This window comes from Alosa alosa, chromosome 2 (assembly GCF_017589495.1).
Source record: "Alosa alosa isolate M-15738 ecotype Scorff River chromosome 2, AALO_Geno_1.1, whole genome shotgun sequence".
In the NCBI taxonomy this organism is placed as follows: Eukaryota; Metazoa; Chordata; class Actinopteri; order Clupeiformes; family Clupeidae; genus Alosa; species Alosa alosa.
The window spans coordinates 22,327,239-22,346,364 of NC_063190.1; the positions used below are offsets into that span (position 1 = coordinate 22,327,239).

Below are 19,126 nucleotides of genomic sequence, written 5' to 3' on the forward strand. Positions count from 1 at the left end.
TCTTAACACATTCGTTTTAAGAGTGTAAGACATGACTTCAGTTTAATTGACATGGATGTTTTGTGTAAAATAATAGATTTAATAGAAATTGCTATTGTCCATAGTGCTCCACTGCGATTACTTATTATTTACCAGCAGATGTCGCCAAAGGAGTGCAACTAGAAATACCGTATGTGTAATTCTGTGTCTTTGGTCCGAGTTTGCTACTGTGAATTGAGGTCTTCATTTCAAGATTGATTATGGAGTTTTTACAACAAAAAATGCGAAACAATAATAATAATAATACCGTAATAATAATAAAAACGTATCCTATCAGTAGGCCTACACATTTTGTTCCAACTTAAAATAAACGCACAACCGAATTATTTGTTCAACAAACGTCTCCTCAGTAAACACAAGATGGCAGCAAATACATGATTTAGACTTGTAGGTTCTGTGCGGACTCGAAAAACAAAATATTGGGGTGAATTAAATGGAGTTTGAAATGTAATAACCTGATGGATTTTGCTCATTTCAATTAAGTACAAGCTATTTGATACTCAATTTAAATGATACATAATTTAAATAAGCTACATGTGAAACTTTCTGTGGTTGTGTATAACCTAGGCAAAATGTCTTTGAACACCTTTTCAAAAGTGCAGTGTAGCCTACACTGTAGATAAAAATTACAAATCTAATATTTTATATTAGCTTCAAGGAGGGCAAAGAGAAGAGAAAAGAATCCTTGAGGGACAGAAAATTCTGGTATTTTCTGACAACAAGCAAACTAGTAGGTCCGGTCTGTCTTGTTATTATGTGTGTTGCGTGTGTGTGTGTGTGTGTGTGTGTGTGTGTGTGTGTGTGTGTGTGTGTGTGTGTGTGTGTGTGTGTGTGTGTGTGTGTGTGTTTTGACATTAAACGTAACGTAGTTTATGCAGAGTGAAAGGAAAAGAAAACCTTGCTCTTCACCTGGTATAACACATTACTGTGTCTGCAATGTCAAGTACAGTAAATGCTTGTCATTTGCAGAGGACACATCAATATATAGCACACTTCACACTTATTGGCTATAAGAAATTGACCAATTGGTCAATTAGTTTAACACTGGATAATTACCAAATGTAACTGAAGCAGCTTTTCCATTTTTATTTAACTTCTTTGAATAAATCAGTGTCTCTAACCTTTCAAGCAGTAATCCATGACTTCCTGATTCACTGAGGTATAAAAATAAGGTGACAGAGGTCAAACGCTCCTAGTCATTCCTTACGTAACATGAGAAAGACATAAAGGGAAAGCACCATTTAAATGAGAATGAGCATGTGAGTGAGTTCTGTTACGCCTGCCATATTTAAACACTGGACAATAATAAAACTAGCAAAAGAAAGCAAAAACAAACACACACCCAATAGGGAGTACGATTGCCAACCTCAGCACACCCTGGCGCAAAGGTATTTGTTGTCTTCAACACATGCTACAAAGTAGCCAGCCCTGGCACTCACTTGTTTTCATTTCCAACCCCGGAACACACTACAACAAAGTAGTTTTGGCTCTGAGCAGGTCTAATGAACATGCCGGCACTATCACACAGCAGAAGCTGTCGGAGACTCGGAGACCCACACTCACAGCACAACACAATACAATACAATGCACACAGTCATCCACAATTCCCACAACCACGGCTCTGCTGTCTGGCACAGTGGCCCTGTCCCGATGATGCCATCTCAGGCCTTTTAAGCGCTGTCCAATCAGCCCAACCAGGAACTCCATTTCCGGCAATCAAAGAGGAGGCAGGACTTGGACACAGGAAAGGCAGAACACACACAGAGAGACTACGTCTGCGCACGCACGATCACACACACACACACACACACACACACACACACACACACACACACACACACACACACACACACACAAGGCAAATAATAGGCCTACATTTCAGAAAAGGGTAGCATCTTGGGGTCACCAACTCGCCTGGAAAAAAACATCAGGTGCAACCTCCATGGGGAGCGTACCTACTGTATATTCCCTGGGTCCTATGTTCCCCGCTTTGATATGGGACCGGGGAACATAGGACCCTAACCCTAACCCTATCCCCGAGCGGGGAACATAGGACCCGGGGAACATAGGGATGACCACCCTCCATGCTATATTAAAAAGGCAGGATAGAAAAAAAGCCTTTCCTGTTATTTAATTACAAATGTAAGTTGCTGGAGCCACTAAATGCTACTGGGACTTTGAATGTAATTATGCTTGATGGTCAGATTAATTCAAAGTTGAACTGAACTCAAGGTCAGTTTGGTGGATATAGAAGGATGACTATACTAAATAGAGCCCCATCCTGACCCATCCTTACACATATCTGCTTGGTTTTGGGGCTGTTTCCCCCCCCCCTCCAGTGGCTCTGGATGATCTGGAGATTCTGTAGAGAGCAAGTCTCAAATCCCTTGTTTTGTATTCTGTAACTTTATTAGATGACTAAGATGATTAGTAAGACTAAGAGCTGTTTTATCAGCTTTAGAGAGAAGCCTATTATATGGAGGGATACCAATGATTCTGGCAAGTGTTTTTTTTTTTTTTAAATATATATTTATTTCTTAATGGAGTAACAGAATAAATTTGCTTCCTTTCAAGACTGGACTTTTCCTAATTGTTTTCATTGTGAGATTTATACATTTTTACTCAAGGGGTGCCAGTAATTGGGGAGGGCGCTGTCTGCTTGGTACAGTCTCTTAACTCAAGTGTAACATTGCATAAGACAAGAACAACACGATGCCTTATAAAATGAAATGCCTTATGAAATGAAATGTATTTATTGTAAACACAAATTTCCCTCACGGGATCAAAAAAGTCTATATACTTATGTTTCTGCAATGTTTCTGCAATGTTATGTAGGCTATCTATCCATTTAATTGTGTATTGAATTCCCTCCTTGGCCTACATGCAGTAAGGCCCCTTCTCTTTACAAATCCGTGCAGAATTTTCCTCTTCTCTTCGTTTCTCTCTTCAGGGATTTTAGTGTGCCACACAGCAGACTGTGGTGTGGGCTTCTCTTCCTCAGTGGTCAATGTGGTCTGTGTGGTTGTATTCTGGGTAGTAATGCCCCTCCTCTCAAAAAATCCATGCAGGATTTTCACCCTCTCTTCCTCCATCACATCTTTCTCCTCAGGGGTGTCAGCGGTGCGCCATGCACCAGCCTGTGCTGTGGGCTTCCCGACTGTAAGCTGGTATTTGTGCCAGTCCAGTTTCAGACGAGGCACAGGTCCTGCTCCGTCTCCACCACCATGCAGTGGGGTTGGGTTCTTACCATCCCCCTCGTCCAGCTGAGGTGTCCCGTAGTCAACAGATGACTTTTTTGTGTCTGTGGAGAGAAATGAAATTATTATAATTAGTAAGTCTGACAACATTAAAGTGTCCATTTCAACTCTATTCAACCATCTGAAAATGTGATACTTACTGCAGTCCTCTTTGCTGAACTCTCGATGACCATCTCCATCAACATGCAGCGGAGATGGACTCCTACCGCCCCCCTCGTCCAGCTGAGGTGTCCCGTGGTCAACAGATGATTCAATCAGGACTGTGGATAGAGGTACAATTATGATTATAATTAGTAAGTTTGATAACATTGAAATGTCAATTTCAACTCTATTCAACCATCTGAAAATGTGATACTTACTGCAGTCCTCTTTGCTGAACTCCCGATGACCATCTCCATCAACATGCAGCGGAGATGGGCTACTACCGGCCCCCTTACCCAGCTGAGGTGTCCCTTGGTCAACAGATGACTCGTTCAGGGCTGTGGAGAGAGATGATTATTTTTATTAATAAGTCCATTTTGATTCTTTTAGGCTATTCGCTTTGGACAAAGGCGTCTGCCAAATCCCATAACCATAACCATAACCCACTATCTGAAAACGTGATGCTTACTGCAGTCCTCTTTGCTGGTCTCTTGATTAGGCTCACTGATGTTCTCTTTCTCAGCTCTTGGGCGAGACACAGGCCTAGCATTAGCCATCTCAGCATGGTGGATAGCGATCACTGCATATTCACCTTCAAGTCTCTCTGCAGGCCCATTCTTCACCTCATCCAGAGACACTACTACAGTCTCCACACTCTGCACCTTGGAGATGTCCATCTCAAGAGTCTCCTTTCTCCTCCTGTCTGCCATCTCCTTCTTGAAGTGCTTAGCCTCCTTTCTTTTCTTCTTGTTGCTGGTGTCAACCCTCTCATTCCTGTGCTTCTTCTTTTGGACCGGTAGACAGCAGCTGAAAAGTTCGCAGAGCTTCATTATTCTCACCTGTTCACTTGGAAGTGTCTAATAAGACTGAGCAGATTCTAGGAATTCACTCAAAAATCTACTTTGCACAATTTGGAATGGAATCTTCAGAGTTCTGTAAATAAACATTCTACCTGAAGTTGTCATGGCAATAATGTCTTTCAAATCTGAAGCAGCAACAAAGGGTTTTTAGAATGTTCATTCAATACAGGACATGCACAGAGTGCAACCCAAAGCGCTCCACAGACATTGTCATTGACACATAACAAAAATAGATGCCAGACAGAGTGGCGTAGTCGCCAGCATACCCATGACACCAAAACATGACAAATACATTTAAAAAATAACAAACACAAAAGATGCCGGAAGGGAGCGGCGTAGTCGCCAGGACATACAAGACAGAAAACAACAAAAATGAATGAAAAAAAAGTAAAAAAAGAAAACAAAATGAAAAAGAAAAATCATGTTAAATTAGTCCAATTTCCAATCAGCTGGAAATGTCCAAGGGCAATGATGACCCACGTGAGCCTGCACACAGCTGTGTCTCCACAACCGATGCAATGCCAACAAAGTTCTTTAAAGTTACAACTGACCAACCCGGATTTTTCACTGCCAGTCTGGAGAGCACCAGAAGAACAGAACAGTCTGAAGTCATGTTGGGCGATCTTCTTGCTGATCAGCAGCTCGGTGGCTTTAGACAGCGACAGTTTGTTGCTTCATGGCTCCCGACGTCACCATCAGAGCTCCTTACTTCAGCACTCAATCCAGACTCCAGACACCCAACGACAGATGCTAGTTTATTACAAATTACAATATGTTAAAGATATGATAAGTTTGTCTTACTGTACTTACAGTATGAACACTACAATAGTTAAAAATAAGTTTGAAATAAAGTTGAAAAAGTCTACATTTAGCATAATAGTAATAGTAACAATAACAACAATATCAATAAGAATATAAAATGTCAACAATAAAAACAACTCGCAACAATGTAAATAACAGTTTTCACATTAACAAAAACCATAAACATTCAAAACCTAACTATAATAAGATAATTTATTGAAGTTCCAGTGAACAGACGACCCTTTCAACATTTCTTTAAAAAGTCGCAATTTACTTTCACAAATAATTCACACACTAGCCTATTCCAGTAAGCAAAAAACAAATGTTAAAAATATTGATGTCTTGGTGATGCATTTTTGTCCTCAGAGATTTGCCTCTTGCAAGATTGGATATTTCCTCATTGCCTTCCATGTGGGAATAGTATGCATTGCCAAATGTATTATTTTTCATACCTCTCTTACTCAACTTCACCAGGGGAGCTAACAATTGTGGAGGGAGATGCAGTAGGCTATCTATAAATAACACAACTGGACCTCACATTAAAACACTCCTACTCACTAATGTGAAAAGGCAATTGGCAAAAGAAGCATCATATCATTTTATTAAAACTTCCCACTTTGGAACTAAACCAATCAATTTGCACATTGGTTTCTGATTTCCTGTAATGAGAAAAAAAATCAGTCTTGTTTCTAGTCTCCAGTTCGACATCAGATTGCTTACGCTTCTCCTCATCAAGTCTCAGTGCCATCTGAGCTGAAAAGCAGATTATGTGGAAATACTCATGTCTCTCTCAGCATTTATAATCACAGTCAAACACAACACACTCACACTCTTCCCCCGGTCCAACATGGTGATCATGTCTATGTATTGTTCTAAGCCTCCCAACCGGCTTTAATCTATCTCCTAGTAAATAGGCTGATGACTTTCAGCCATGCTGTTCATATACAAAAGCTGCCGCATAAACCCCTATTGTCTATCTGATCTTATTACATTATCTATCTGCCTCAGAAATGTCACAATATCTAATTTACCATAAATACAATAACCCAGACTGGAACATAACTGATTTCATTCTGTTATACATCAGTGACAGAATACTTTCGGTCAGGAATATGTGCATTATTTATGTCAACAACCTCTATTAAATGTCAAGGCAGATCTCCCCTCCAGCTCCAGAGTGACGGGCCTGACCTGTGTGAATACCATTCTCTCCTGGGGGGAATAAAGTGCCACTATCTCCTGTGAGGCGCTTGGCCCCAGCGGCTGTATGGATTTTTATGCTCACTAATATGGGGGCCATTAAACCTGGAGCCAGTGTGTCTTGCACGAGCTGGAATCACGAGCACGAGAACACTTGCTCGCTGAAGAGAGAGGGTGGTCTGGTCTGTGTTCACTCTCAGGCCCTCGCATGACAAACTTTATTTTTACAGTCTGATGGAGTGAGCAGATAAAGAAATGTTGCTGCTGCTGCTGCTGTTACAGAAGCTCTGCAGCAACACCGTCAAGACCGGAAAACGGCCATTTCCAGAACTTAAACACTCCCGAACATCATTCGTAATTACACAATATGCAACCCCAAAAGAAACTTCCTAAAATATACAATACATTTTCACTCAGGTGTATACTGCTGTGCTGTGTGCACCCAACAAACCCATTAGTGTGACTGGGAGATTCTCCAGATGTCCAACCATGCCAATCTTGCTCCTTCGTGCCCCCCCCGTCTCTTTTATTGTGTGACAGACCCCTGCCCCCTCTCACACCCACACACCCACCCACACACACACACACAGGCATTGGGGCCAACCACATGGTCAGAACTCAGAGCCAATTACCAGCGCCTTCATCGGCGGCCTGACCCTGCCTGTCCCCCGGAGCCATTATCCCGGCATAAAAACAATCTACGGGCCCCTTCTCCGGAGGATGGCCAAATTATCCGACACATCAACCCTGGCCCCAGAGCCCCCCAGCACAGAGCTCTGCAGGTGATGGGTAGGTCCCGGGGGCGATCTGGGTCTGATGCTGGACACGGATGCTTGTGTGAGAGGTATGGAGACAGGGCACTCTAATTGCCTGCCTGGAAATAGCTCTGGGGTGCGATTCTGTCATCTCCGATGGGGGCTCCAGCCAGCGATCGACAGATAAAGAACGAGAGGTCGGGAGACGGAGAGCACGAGAGAGAGGGAGAGAGATAGAGAGAGAGGGGGGAAAGAGAGAGAGAGAGAGAACTGGACTAAATAAGTTGTGTGACCTCTGCTCTCCCATGGGAGAGGCTTGATGATGGTCTGTTGCACACACACACACACACACACACACACACTCGATACATCACCACCATCATCCATGGTAATAAAGGAGATGACCCCAATAAGACAAGGAGAAAGACTAAAGACCAATAGAAGAGGAGGGGGAGAGAGAAGACGGTGTGTTTGGGGGCGGTGAGAGAGGGAAAAAAACTCATCATCGCTGCATTGAACTGGCATTTCTAATTTCCTCCACCATCACCATTACACTCCACACACAGTGCACTCACTGACTATACCTGTAATGGAATCCAGAGGAGGCTGGAGAGATGAATGGAGCTCAACGTATAGTGAGTAAACCTTTGTAAACACCCAAACCCCCCTTACACACACACACACACACCCACACAGACACACACACACACACACACACACACACACTCCTTCAATAGCCTCCTGGCTTGGCAGGAGCCCCGCTTTATTTTCCAATCTGACATCAGACGATGTAGATTAGGAGCAGACGCCACTGACAGGCAGTTGATCAGAGGCAGTCCCTCTCTTGTCTGTGCCCATGCTGAGATAGAGGCAGCGGGAAGGGGAGGGGGAGAGATATTAAACCCCCTCACCTGCTGAGCACGTGTCTGTCTGTTCCTCTCTGTCTACCTGACCTCCTCCGTCCTCTTATTAACAGGCACAGACTCTCAGACACACTTACAGACAGACACACACACACACACACATACTCACAAACAGAGAGAGGGAGAGAAAGTGAGAGAGAGAGACCTTCACAGCAACCACCCCTCCATCCCTCCCTGAGAGAAATATGGCCAAGGCACCTTTATAAGGAGAAGGATTTCACCTCACGCACGCGCCAAAGTCATTCTGGCAGATGCGCTAAGTGCTGCCGCCTTAACGGCACCTTGCATAAAGCTATTTAATGGATTCCCTCTATTCTCCCTCCAGTGTGTGCGGACCAAATGTACCTGTCGGTGTGAAGAATCCACTGTTCTGATCACAAATGTAGAACCATAAGCCGTGGGTAAGACATAAAATACATATTTCAGATGACTGCACTCCTGCCATCCCCAAGGGACTGTTTTAAAAATAGCCGGTGGCTTGTGATAGCACGGCTATGGTGTAAATGAGCACCAAAGGAGGTCAAAGGTCACTCAAGTCTCCTCCAATTGACAGGCTGCTGAAGCCGTAGGCTGTGTAAGTACAGCCCAGTTCTACCGGCGAAGGCTGGGGCCTGACCCAGATATGGAGGCAGCCAGAAAAGCGCAGCGCTTCAAATATGGACAAAGAAATGGATGTTTTCTTACAAGGGCAGACACAAATCCCCTCCTACTCGTATTTGCTTTATGGAAGGAATGCGGAGGTGTGGAGAGGCACGGGAGGAGGAGAGAAGAGACAGACGACGTCCTAATCTGAAGCATGGTGAGCATCTGGGGGTTGGGGGTGGGTGGGTGGGTCTCTCAGTCCTCTCATGAGAACCATCACATTCCCAAAAACAGCCCCCAGCTCCTTCTTCTTCCCATTGGAATTACTTTTTTTTTTTGCTTTCTTGCAGGAAGAGGAGTAGTTTGATCAGAGTAGTGCTTTTAGTGCATCCTTTTTGTCAGCAGTAGAGCGTACAAGGCGTACAAGATAAATCGTTTCCCTCACCGAGCCTGCTCAAACTGTGTACAACCTGATAAGGTTGCCTAGGAAACCCTCGTCGACAGCCAATGAGCTGTTGCCCCCCGCACCGTCCTCCCCATCAAGCCCCACTGGCTCACTCCAGCATTTGAGCAAACAATTAATGCCTTCAAGTACGGAAATGGAAAGGGGAGGAGATGGTGGGTTGACCGTACGGCTTGCAAATCCCCAGGTGCTTAAAAAAAAAAAAAGCCAGGGCATGTTCTTCCCTCCTTGCTCCGGCGGTCTGAGGACAATAGGTGGAATTAGTCGGAAAAGGTGGTTCCTTTATGGCAGATTAATACCCTGTGTAAATTCAAATTCAAGAATGAGAAAGGAACGGGGAGAGCAAGTGACGTGAGAGTGAGAAGTGGGGGTAGAAAAGAGGACTTTTTGTTTTTTTAGAAGGCCCATAAGGAAAATGACAGGCGGACACCATTACAGTCCCTTTGCATCAGCAATTTACTGCCCACACTAATGTCTTTTTGATGGCTGTTTTGAGGGCACAGTGTGCGCGATCGCTCAATTAACACGTCCACTTTGTAATGCGATCATTTACGCCGAAATTCGTATAATGGCAGTGTTATGGTTTCGGCAAGCTACACAAACAGCATCTAATGAGAGAGAACTATTCCGAGGGGTCGTTAGCGGCCGTGGCTGCTCTCAACAAGCCATCGATCAGTGGAGAGCCTACTCTGGGGTGCTATTCATTATTGACACTCAATTATGGCTATGGGCATCTGTTTCATTGCGGCCTAATCCATTAGTCTATTTACAGGCCACCAGTCAACTGCTCAGATACAAAATGGCAATTTGCCATTGATCAGAGCCCAAGGGCTCAAGTACACAATGGTCAGTAATGATAACAGAGTGCCACTCTGGTGAGACTTAGGCCATTAAATATTCAGGAGAAGGAACTACATCACTATAGGGAGTGGAGTCCATGACTAACTCTGTCAATCGTTCAAAATGATTGCCAGTAGGCATTAATTAACTGGCTTAATGTAATTTTCTATTTAAAAAAAAAAATGTTTTAAACTATTTTGATTATGATCTCAGTGAGGTAATGGCATTCCATTTGAAGAAAAACATATCGACTTGACACACATTAATTCCAAAGCACATCTGCAACAATGTCTTCTATTGTTTTTGTGATTGCCTAGCCATGTGTAGGACCTTGGCTTGTGTGATCAAATATTAACTACAGAGGGGGCGTGCAGTTGAAATGGTAAACCATCAACTGGTGGTTATAATAAATCTCTGCTGATGGTATTATCTTAGTGGAGCCCATGATGAGAATGGATTCCCATGGGAGAACCACCCACTGATTCACTCAAGCTGAAGGCCAGAGCCTTGAATCAGAGGCAGCCATGGAGCAGTCAGTCGGCCTCCCCCTCATTTAGCCAGGATTTGGAGATTGGTACTGGATACTGCCCACACATACGGTGGGGCTGTCAGATAAACCAGCCTCCCGATGACTAATCACCTGCTCAGCTAACGACTGATGTGGATAACCCCCCCCCGGCACCCACCAGCATTACAAGCGAAGTACAATATCTGGCAGGCTATCTGCTGCAGGTAAAAATCACCCAGTCGTGGAGTCTGTTTGACTAAGCAGCCCCAAAGGCTCAATGCAGTCGGATGAATCTGAACATCAGTCACCCTGCTGCTAGCCTCCAGCCCCTGGTCAATGCCGTCGGCACAACCGTCTCTCTCTCTTTCGTTTGCCCTCACGGCTCATTGATTAATCGCAGTCATTAGGCGGGTAGAGAGTCACCTCACCTGGAGTTAGAAGGTGGAAATCGGTGGGAGATAAAAATTAATCACCCCGCAAAGCCACAGGACTGCACAGGCATAAGAGAGAATTTGCAGACAGCAGAGAGAGAGAGAGGAGAAAGAGAAAGAGAGAGGAGAGATGGGGACGGGGATGAGACCGATTTTTAATTTCGGCGACACTAAACAACAGCTGCTCACCCAGACGGAGGACGAAGGTGGAAAGGCGACGGGAAAGGTGGAGACGAGAGAGGCCATTTGTCGTTTTTCCAGTTTCTTTTATTATTTAAAAATACATCACAAAATTACACACACAAAAGAAAAAGAACTAAGGTTTTTACATAATGTGCAAACCAAAAAAGAAAGAAAAAAGGAGAATATCTTCAAACAATATTAGTACCACTTTTTCAAATCTACAGTTAATGATATTAGAAGTAGTAATTGCCATTTAACTTCAAGGAACTGTACAATTTCACTTAATCACTACTGACATTTGATTTGAGATCAGCAGGTGAATGGCTAGATGTCTATGCTACTAAAGGACTACCTGGACCCTATCCAAAAAAAATTAAAAAAATCAGGGGACAACATTCAGCCATGAGGGCTTGCAGAAGAATGAATGGCCCCTCTGTCTCCACAGTGAAGAACATTTAAGAGGCCTTTCACCTATTCTTTTCTGTTTACCCAAAAAGAAAATGAATTCCAGCACGTTTGTTTGCAAATGTTTCTTCTGAATCCAGAAATCAGATACATTCTCTCTATAGCCTTCACCTGCGTGAGTCTGTACACAATCCTCTTCACTTATGTATAAAGTCATTATACCTTCCCACACCACCCCCAAAAATGTTATCTTCAGATTTACACTTGCTAAGAACAGCATGTGAGCGAGTAGTTATCGTACACAGTTCATTTGAATGAAACTAACACTCAGAATCAAAATTACAGTATATACATACACATTAAAACAGAAACAATGTTCATAAAAAATGAAATCTGAAACAGATGTTTAAAAAGTCTCCTTCCAAGGGAGAGACTGTAAATGAATGCTTGGAGATAGACATTTTGATACTGAGCTGATGATTTGACTAAAACTCGGACTCAAAACTCACAGCTAAACATTTGAGGTGAACGAGGTCAGTTTGAAAACAGTGTTTGGCGACCTTCACAACCAAACCTGACCAGGGTGCAATGCATTCCTACCGAGTATCTGTATCACGTATACAAAGTATTCCCGTCACCATACACCACACTGGTTTGTGCCAACCTAAGTCAGTGCCACCGACCACGCTGGTGTGTGAGTGTTTTGTCAGCTACATCCTTTGCATTAGTCTATGCAAAGCCAGCACGGTCAAGGCACATGTACTGCAGGGGTCATTTCAGACTCGCTATGGTCTCGGGCGAGGGGGTATTCACGGAGGGCTTTTTGCGCTCAAAGTCAGTTTTCTACTGTGACTCGTTTAGTTAATCCTTCAATTAAATAATCTGACCAATGGTGCAAATAATACAGCTCACCACAGACCCAGAAGTGGGATACTTCATATTTTCAATTAGACACACAAGGCGATTAATACTTATATGTACACACATGGGATGAGAAGAGCTGGATGGTGGGCATTGTTATAAAAAATGTTATGTAATCAGAGAAATGCTGTGTGTGTGTGTGTGTGTCATTAAGGGGACATGGGGCCTCCAATATGCTGATATGTTGATATGTAATATCAACTGTGGGAGTAGAGCAACTCTGAGGTGAATAGAGTTGACAGGTCCGTTTGTAGTCAAATCTAATCAAATATGAGTGCCCTGTGAACAAAGAATGACCCCCACCGGCCCAAGTCCCCGCTACTCCCTAAAAACCAACACACACACACACACCTACACACTCGGTCTTTGGAACGGCCCTGTAACGAGGAGAGGAGAGTTGTGTGTGTGGAGGGGGAGCGCAGTAGCCACGCGAGGAGAAACAAAGACCCACCAATCAAAAGCCTTCTTTTTGAACCACTCCACCACCAAGCCAAGGGCGCTAAAAACGGTCAAGAGGTGGAGAAGGAGCAGGAGGAGGAGGAGGAGAGGGGAGCTCAGCTCAGCAGATTACTAGAGCCCGCCAACCACATGGCACTTGTACAAGGAAAAGACAAGAGGAGTGTGGGCGTCCCAGACTCCCACTAAGGGTTGTGTAAAAGATCTTAATTAAAAAAGAAAAGAAAAAATAGACAGTAAATATCTATCCTTCAAACAATCTCTTGAAAAATATTTTTAAAAAATGAACAAAAGAAAAGCCCACTAAGGGCACATGAAAGAAATTCGCAAACAGCCCTGGAAGGCTTAAATGATGTAGCAAATCCTTCTGATTGGAGACTGCGGAGTTGTTAAACATTACATTTCATGAGCATCACTTAGCCATATCCTGAGACATGTGGTCATGTAAAATGGTGGGAACCTGGACAGAGGTAAAACAAAAGGCCAAATTCATAAAAAGGTAAAGAGTAGGTGCTAAAGCTTTCAGCACAATATCATGATCAGATGTCTAATTTAGTTGAAGCATTGTTGGTTTTTACAGAGAATATTACTATGTATCCATGTGAAAACCTTTTTATAAATCATTTTCACCCTAAGATTTCATTTGACAGGATCATCTAAACTTAAAAAGATATCATGCACTGGGCTATTTACAACAATAAAAACAGGTGAAGTGAACTCCCATTCACCCTACAGACCATAAAGCATGTCAATCACTCGTCTTCTTCAGGTCAGGAAAAGTTCTGAAAGTCAATACATGTGTTTCTTTTTCTTCCTTCCAGTCTCATCTACCATCTTCTGTTTGTCCAGGTGTTGAGTGCGTTGTGGGGTTTTCATACAATTACTCAAACACACAGTCACGCACACACTCACACACATGCATGCACGCACACACACAGTCACACACACACTCACACACATGCATGCACGCACACACACAGTCACACAGTCACACGGAGAGACCTGGCGCTGCACGGTGATGAGGGTGGGGGGGTGGGGGTCGCTACACGATGGATCCATCCCTGTTCTGGGCGGGGATCATGACTGGGATGGCGCCCATGCGGCTAAGGTTGGGACCCACGGGCTTGCCAGGGGGCGGCAGGGGTGCGTGGCTAGGGGGCCGCTCGAACTCATCCGAGGGGATCTTGTCGTACTGTGGCTTGGTGTACTCGTGCAGGTTGGAGGGCGACATGGAGCCCAGGGAGGAGCGCTGGCTGCCCACGCTGGTGAAGCTGCGCGCTGTCGACACACGGCTCTTAGGAGGGGGCACGTCCTCTCTGAGAAAGGAAGAGAAGAGAACAAAGAGAGGGTTAAATATACCATAGAACACTATAGAATACAGAATACAGAATTAGAATACAGAAGGGAACCTTCCATATGAAATAAACGATAGAGTACCGAAGGCATGACGTAGCGATGTCAAGGCAGCAATTTCACTGGATCTAAACAAACCAATCTAACCATAGAGGTGACCATAGTGGTAGCTTTCTTAATCTATATTAAACCTTACGTTTTTAAGACGTTGTTATTACACTGTAGGAATCACATACAACACATATTCATACCAACACGATCAAATTAGTGACTACAGAGTTTTGTTTAGCATGGGCTTCCTCCTTAAATTTAAACTTCACAGCCTGCAGTTAAAATCCTTAAATGCACTGGCGTGTCTTGGCTTTATTTTTGCTAAGAACGTCACTCTTAACAGCCGCCAGTCTTTGATAAGACGTGAAATATCCACTGGAATTTTGTTTTTCTATAACACCTGCCAGGGAAGCTGCTGCCTAGCAGGCAAAACACGTTTAAATGGCTATAGCCTACAATTTATTAGCTAGAAATGATGCCACATGTCTACATTCAATGCTATTGAAGCCACTTCGAAAGTTTACTTAGATCCAGTGACACTGTCGTCATGAAAACGGAACGTCACACTTCGGTACTCTATTGTTTAGTGAAATGAACGTGGCTAGTATGGTACTAATTTCTAGTCACTTCAAAATAGGATGTAAAATCAGTTGAGTCTTCAAAGTGTCTTTTTTCATTTGCAGTGGTGGAGTGTCCCTGCGGTGCTGTGTGTATGTGTCTTAGTTGAGCAAAATCAAGTGTGCTCAGGTAATCAAGAGAACTGACATGTTTATTCCTGATTTCCTGAGCAGAGCTGATTTCACTAATGAAGTTTGTCATGATTGCTGGATAGGCTTCGCTCTGGTATGGCAGAACAGAACACAATAAAGCTGGATTGTGTGATCAGGGAACCATTCCACTGAAATAACAAAAGTGAGGCTGATCTTCAAAATTCCCAACGGCTAGTTTATTATCCTTGGAACAACACATATGTTAGGCGTGCCTTATCGAAGCAGTAGGATATCAGTGCAGAGAAGCTTCCCGACACACAAGTGTGCATTTTCCCAAAATGGTTTCTGATGGCAATGTTTGCTCTGCCCATCACCCTATTCACACACAGAACATATTTGTTTGGATAGCAGGGTCACCTGGTTTCGGTATTTACACTAGCCTGACATCACTGTTGGGATAATCTTACATGTTTACAGTTCATCAGGTTCTCCCAGAATCAGTCACCTGATCAGAGCTCACTGTGGCGAGGAACAACAGCGATGGGAGGGAGAGAGGAAGACAGGGAAAGAGAGAGAGAGGGAGGGAAAGAGACTGGCTAACGGATGTGGAGGCGAAATCAGTGCCAGCGTCACCGTGCCAACTTCCACTGTGAGTGCCGACCGAGGGGTTGGGGGGGGGGGGTTGGGGGGTACACAGAGGAATGCCCGTGTCAACGGCCAAACTCCTCACCCAGCCCCAGGGCACCGGTCCTCTCCAAATTAACAAGCAATCAACAGCAACAAAAGCACAACGAGGGAGAGACAGAGAAGAGGACACAGAAATAGAGCAAAGGGAATGAAAGAGATACAGAGGGAGAGAAAGAGGGAGAGAGGGGCAGAGAGAGAGAGAGAGAGAGAGAGAGAGAGAGAGAAAGAAAGAGAGAGGACAGACATTACAGAGAGAGAGGCAGAGTGTGTGTGAGTGAGTGAGGTGACTATGTGCTGGTGATGTGTGCTCCGTGGAGAGTTGCATGGAGGTGGCTGGCCTCTCGACGGGCCCTCTCCGCTAATCCCCTTTGTGGCAGGCCAGGAGGAGTGACACTGGGCGCTGATAGACAGACAGACAGCGGGGCCACCGGCGGGGGAGAGTGGTGGGGGTGGGGGTGGGGGTGGTGGCAGAAGGGCCTCTGTGAAGGGTGGGAGTGTGGGGCGGGTTGGGAGCGGGGGGTGGGTGGGCTGAGCCAGACCTCGGGGCTCTCCTGAAAAGCTGTTTCTATGGGCAGCCGGGCAGCCAATGGCGGAGGAGAGGAGAGGGGAGGGGAGGGGAGGGGAGGGAGAGGGCCGGGGAGAGCCATTGATAGAGCTGGGCAGGGATTGACTGAACAAACAGACCTCTAAAAGTGATTACACCAGCCTTTCATTTAAAGAAAAGCAGGGGGGAAAGAGCTGATGGCGCGACAACCATTTTTATACTGGCTCTGCGCTGTGCACAGCGTGCATATGTGTGTGTGTGTGTGTGTGTGTGTGTGTGTGTGTGTGTGTGTGTGTGTGTGTGTGTGTGTGTGTGAGTGAGTGAGTGAGTGAGTGAAAGAGAGTGAGAGAGAGAGGGAGTGATTGGCCGGGCCGAGCAAAGCCGCGGATTGAAAGTGAAAGCAGGACTCAGTCGATGACATGCACCCACAGGCATGCAGGGCTGATTCAGACCTGGTTGCTACCTAGCCCTGCTGGCCAGCCTGACCAATCACACCAATCACAGAGGACCAGCAGGGCAGATGCACGGCTGCATACATCACATCAGCATACAAAGACACACAATCTTCCCTACAGCCTAGAGAAACTACAGAAACCTCCCACCCCTGTGTTTCCATGCAGGAGGCTACTCAACGAATGCTTCAGGCACACAACAACAACAACAACAACAATAAAAATAACATTCAGAAATGTTCAACCCTAATTTCAATCCTGCTCAAAAAAACCTTTCGGCTCCCCACCCATTAACATCCATCTGTGCTCCGACCGCTCCACCTACATTAAGCACAAAATGAGCCGTCCGCTTTCAACCCCATAGGCCCTGAAATTTACATTAGCCACAGCATCCAACCGTGGCTAACATTTATCAGAAGTCATTAATCACACTTCCAGTGTGCTATAGGTAGCTCTGTAGCATCTGTGACGTGTCAGCGGCCAGCAGTCACGGAGCATGGTGCAATGCCAAGGTCACCGGCTCCAGCAGCCTCAGGTGTACAGGTATTGATCGGCTCCAAGCCGTTTTTTCCTGTGCTTCGCGTCACTGCGGATATACAGTATATATATATATATATATATATATATATACAGCTTTAATGGCTAACTGACGTATGTGCTGGGGCAGTGGGTTTTGGTCAAGCTTGGAAGAGCTGTGTCTGAAGAAAGGTAAGTTTGTGCCAATGTACACTGAATCCTTTCTTTATCAGCTTAGAAAGGGTTAAGTGCTGCTGCAACACACTTTGGATGAAAAGTGGATAGAAGTTATGGATACAAATGTCAAGGTGATAAAAATGGCAATAAATGGAACCAACTTGAATGTACAAGCACACTGTCTTGGCTTACTGTTTGGTGTGTGTGTACAATATGTGTGTGTATATGTGTGTGTGCGTGTGTGTGTGTCAACTCTGGCCTACCTGATTTCGTAGGAGATCTCCTTCTCGTACTTCTTGCGGTGACGTGCGCGGCAGCAGCAGAAGAGGATGATGGCGATGATGATGAGGGCGAGGAGCACGCAGATGACCGCCGCAGCGACGATGCCGGCCGTGTTGGGAGCTGAGGGAGAACACCTCATCATCATCATCATCATCATCATTCAAGAACAGTCTACCTCAGAACACAACTGAGACAGAATAGAGCCATAAACATGCCCAGTATCCGATCAAAGTGACTAATTGGAACTTTAATAAAGGTGCTCTAAGCGATGATGCGCGGTTTCTCAGCTAAAACATTTTTTGTCACGTACAGCAAACATCACCTGACCATCCGCTAGCTGCCTGTCCCCTGAGTACACTGTAAAAAAAAATAAGCGGTCTCTGGACAGCCCAGGATCCAAAAACGGCAACAAAAACAGCCGGGTCCAGCCTGGACCATAAAATCATAACAAACTGTTCAAGCCAATCACCGACAAGTTGCGCGTAACAGGTAGCTACAGAAGCTACAGAAGTGACGTTACCCAACATCGCTTAGAGCACCTTAAAGGTTTATACATGTTTGCAAGGCTCTATGAAACAATAAATGTGTGACCACTTCCTGGAAACCTCTAAACAAATATAACGATTAAAGCAGCTCTATTTGTGTCCTGACTTTTAGAAACATTCATAAAGTGACTCTTGAGGATGGACAACAGTCTCTTCCTGAAGCCAAATCTGGCGCTCGGGTGGGTGAGGTCACTGCTATGGCATGTTTTTGGACACCAGCACGGAGGGGGCAGGGTGTCGGGATGTCAGTGTGGGTGATGTGGGGAGTGTGTGGGCTTGGTCTGATGTTTCGAGTGAGGCCGTGGTACAATGTGTAGTGGCCGGGGAGGGAGCGGTACTTACGAGGGATGACGTTCAGCTCGTAGACACAGTCCTGCTCGCCCACGCGATTCTTGGCCACGCAACGGTATGTCCCGGAGGAACCCTCGCTAGCATTGCGGATGTTGATTGTGCCGCCAACAGGGTCTGAGGATGGAGGAGGAGGAGGAGGAGAGACCAAGACATGATGAAGAGGATATCCATGAATAATTCTGCACCAATATTTGAATATACATAGCTCTGGAAAAATTTTTTTTTATGATGTCATCCTATGGTGGCTGAGTGACATTCGAATGAGTTGACAGTCATATTCAAATTTGCAATGGTCTCTTAGTTTTGAATATGAATATTTTATGTGAGAAACATAATATACTGTATATATTGAATTGAATTTCCCCTGGGGATCAATAAAGTATCTATCTATCTATATATGTAAGTGATTCAAGTGTTGCATATTCAATCCCATTGATTGTGATTTCTCTCTGTATGACATTTATTATATTTTCACAATTGTCTGTCTGTCTGTGTCTTACCCAGAACGGCGGAGGCGGGCAGCAGCTTGTTGTCCCTCTGCCAGGTGTAGGAGATGGGGCTGGTGCCCTCGGTCGACTCGCAGCGCAGCACCACGTCCTTGCCCACCTGCGTGGCCCCCTCTGAGTAGCACCGCGGCTTAGATGGAGCGACTGCACAATAACAGAGAGGGAGAGAGGGACGGAGAGAGGGAGA

General features: G+C 44.9%; 2 protein-coding genes across 4 annotated transcripts in view; both read right to left on the reverse strand.

Annotated features, from left to right (window-relative positions):
• Positions 1 to 2,623: 2,623 nt before the first annotated feature.
• On the reverse strand, positions 2,624 to 4,312 carry LOC125291140. 3 transcript variants are annotated; one of them, XM_048237720.1, is made up of 4 exons: positions 4,030 to 4,312; positions 3,656 to 3,775; positions 3,437 to 3,556; positions 2,628 to 3,340 (listed from the first exon to the last, which is right to left on the reverse strand). In XM_048237720.1, exons 1-4 carry the CDS (start codon positions 4,265 to 4,267, stop codon positions 2,880 to 2,882), a joined length of 939 nt encoding a protein of 312 aa, XP_048093677.1. In that variant the 5' UTR covers positions 4,268 to 4,312; the 3' UTR covers positions 2,628 to 2,879. The 3 variants fall into 3 exon arrangements, with proteins under 3 accessions (XP_048093676.1, XP_048093677.1, XP_048093675.1); XM_048237718.1 differs by having other exon boundaries at positions 2,629 to 3,340; positions 3,907 to 4,312; XM_048237719.1 differs by lacking the exon at positions 3,656 to 3,775 and having other exon boundaries at positions 2,624 to 3,340; positions 3,907 to 4,312.
• Positions 4,313 to 11,045: 6,733 nt separating this feature from the next.
• cxadr (CXADR Ig-like cell adhesion molecule) overlaps positions 11,046 to 19,126 on the reverse strand; it is a 51,956-nt gene continuing 43,875 nt past the window's right edge. The window contains exons 4-7 of the mRNA XM_048237298.1: positions 18,934 to 19,083; positions 18,425 to 18,547; positions 17,519 to 17,657; positions 11,046 to 14,081 (exon numbers count right to left, since the gene is read on the reverse strand). Of these exons, the coding sequence (XP_048093255.1) occupies positions 13,808 to 14,081; positions 17,519 to 17,657; positions 18,425 to 18,547; positions 18,934 to 19,083 (686 nt within the window). The 3' untranslated portion in view covers positions 11,046 to 13,807. The remainder of the gene's footprint in view (positions 14,082 to 17,518; positions 17,658 to 18,424; positions 18,548 to 18,933; positions 19,084 to 19,126) is intronic.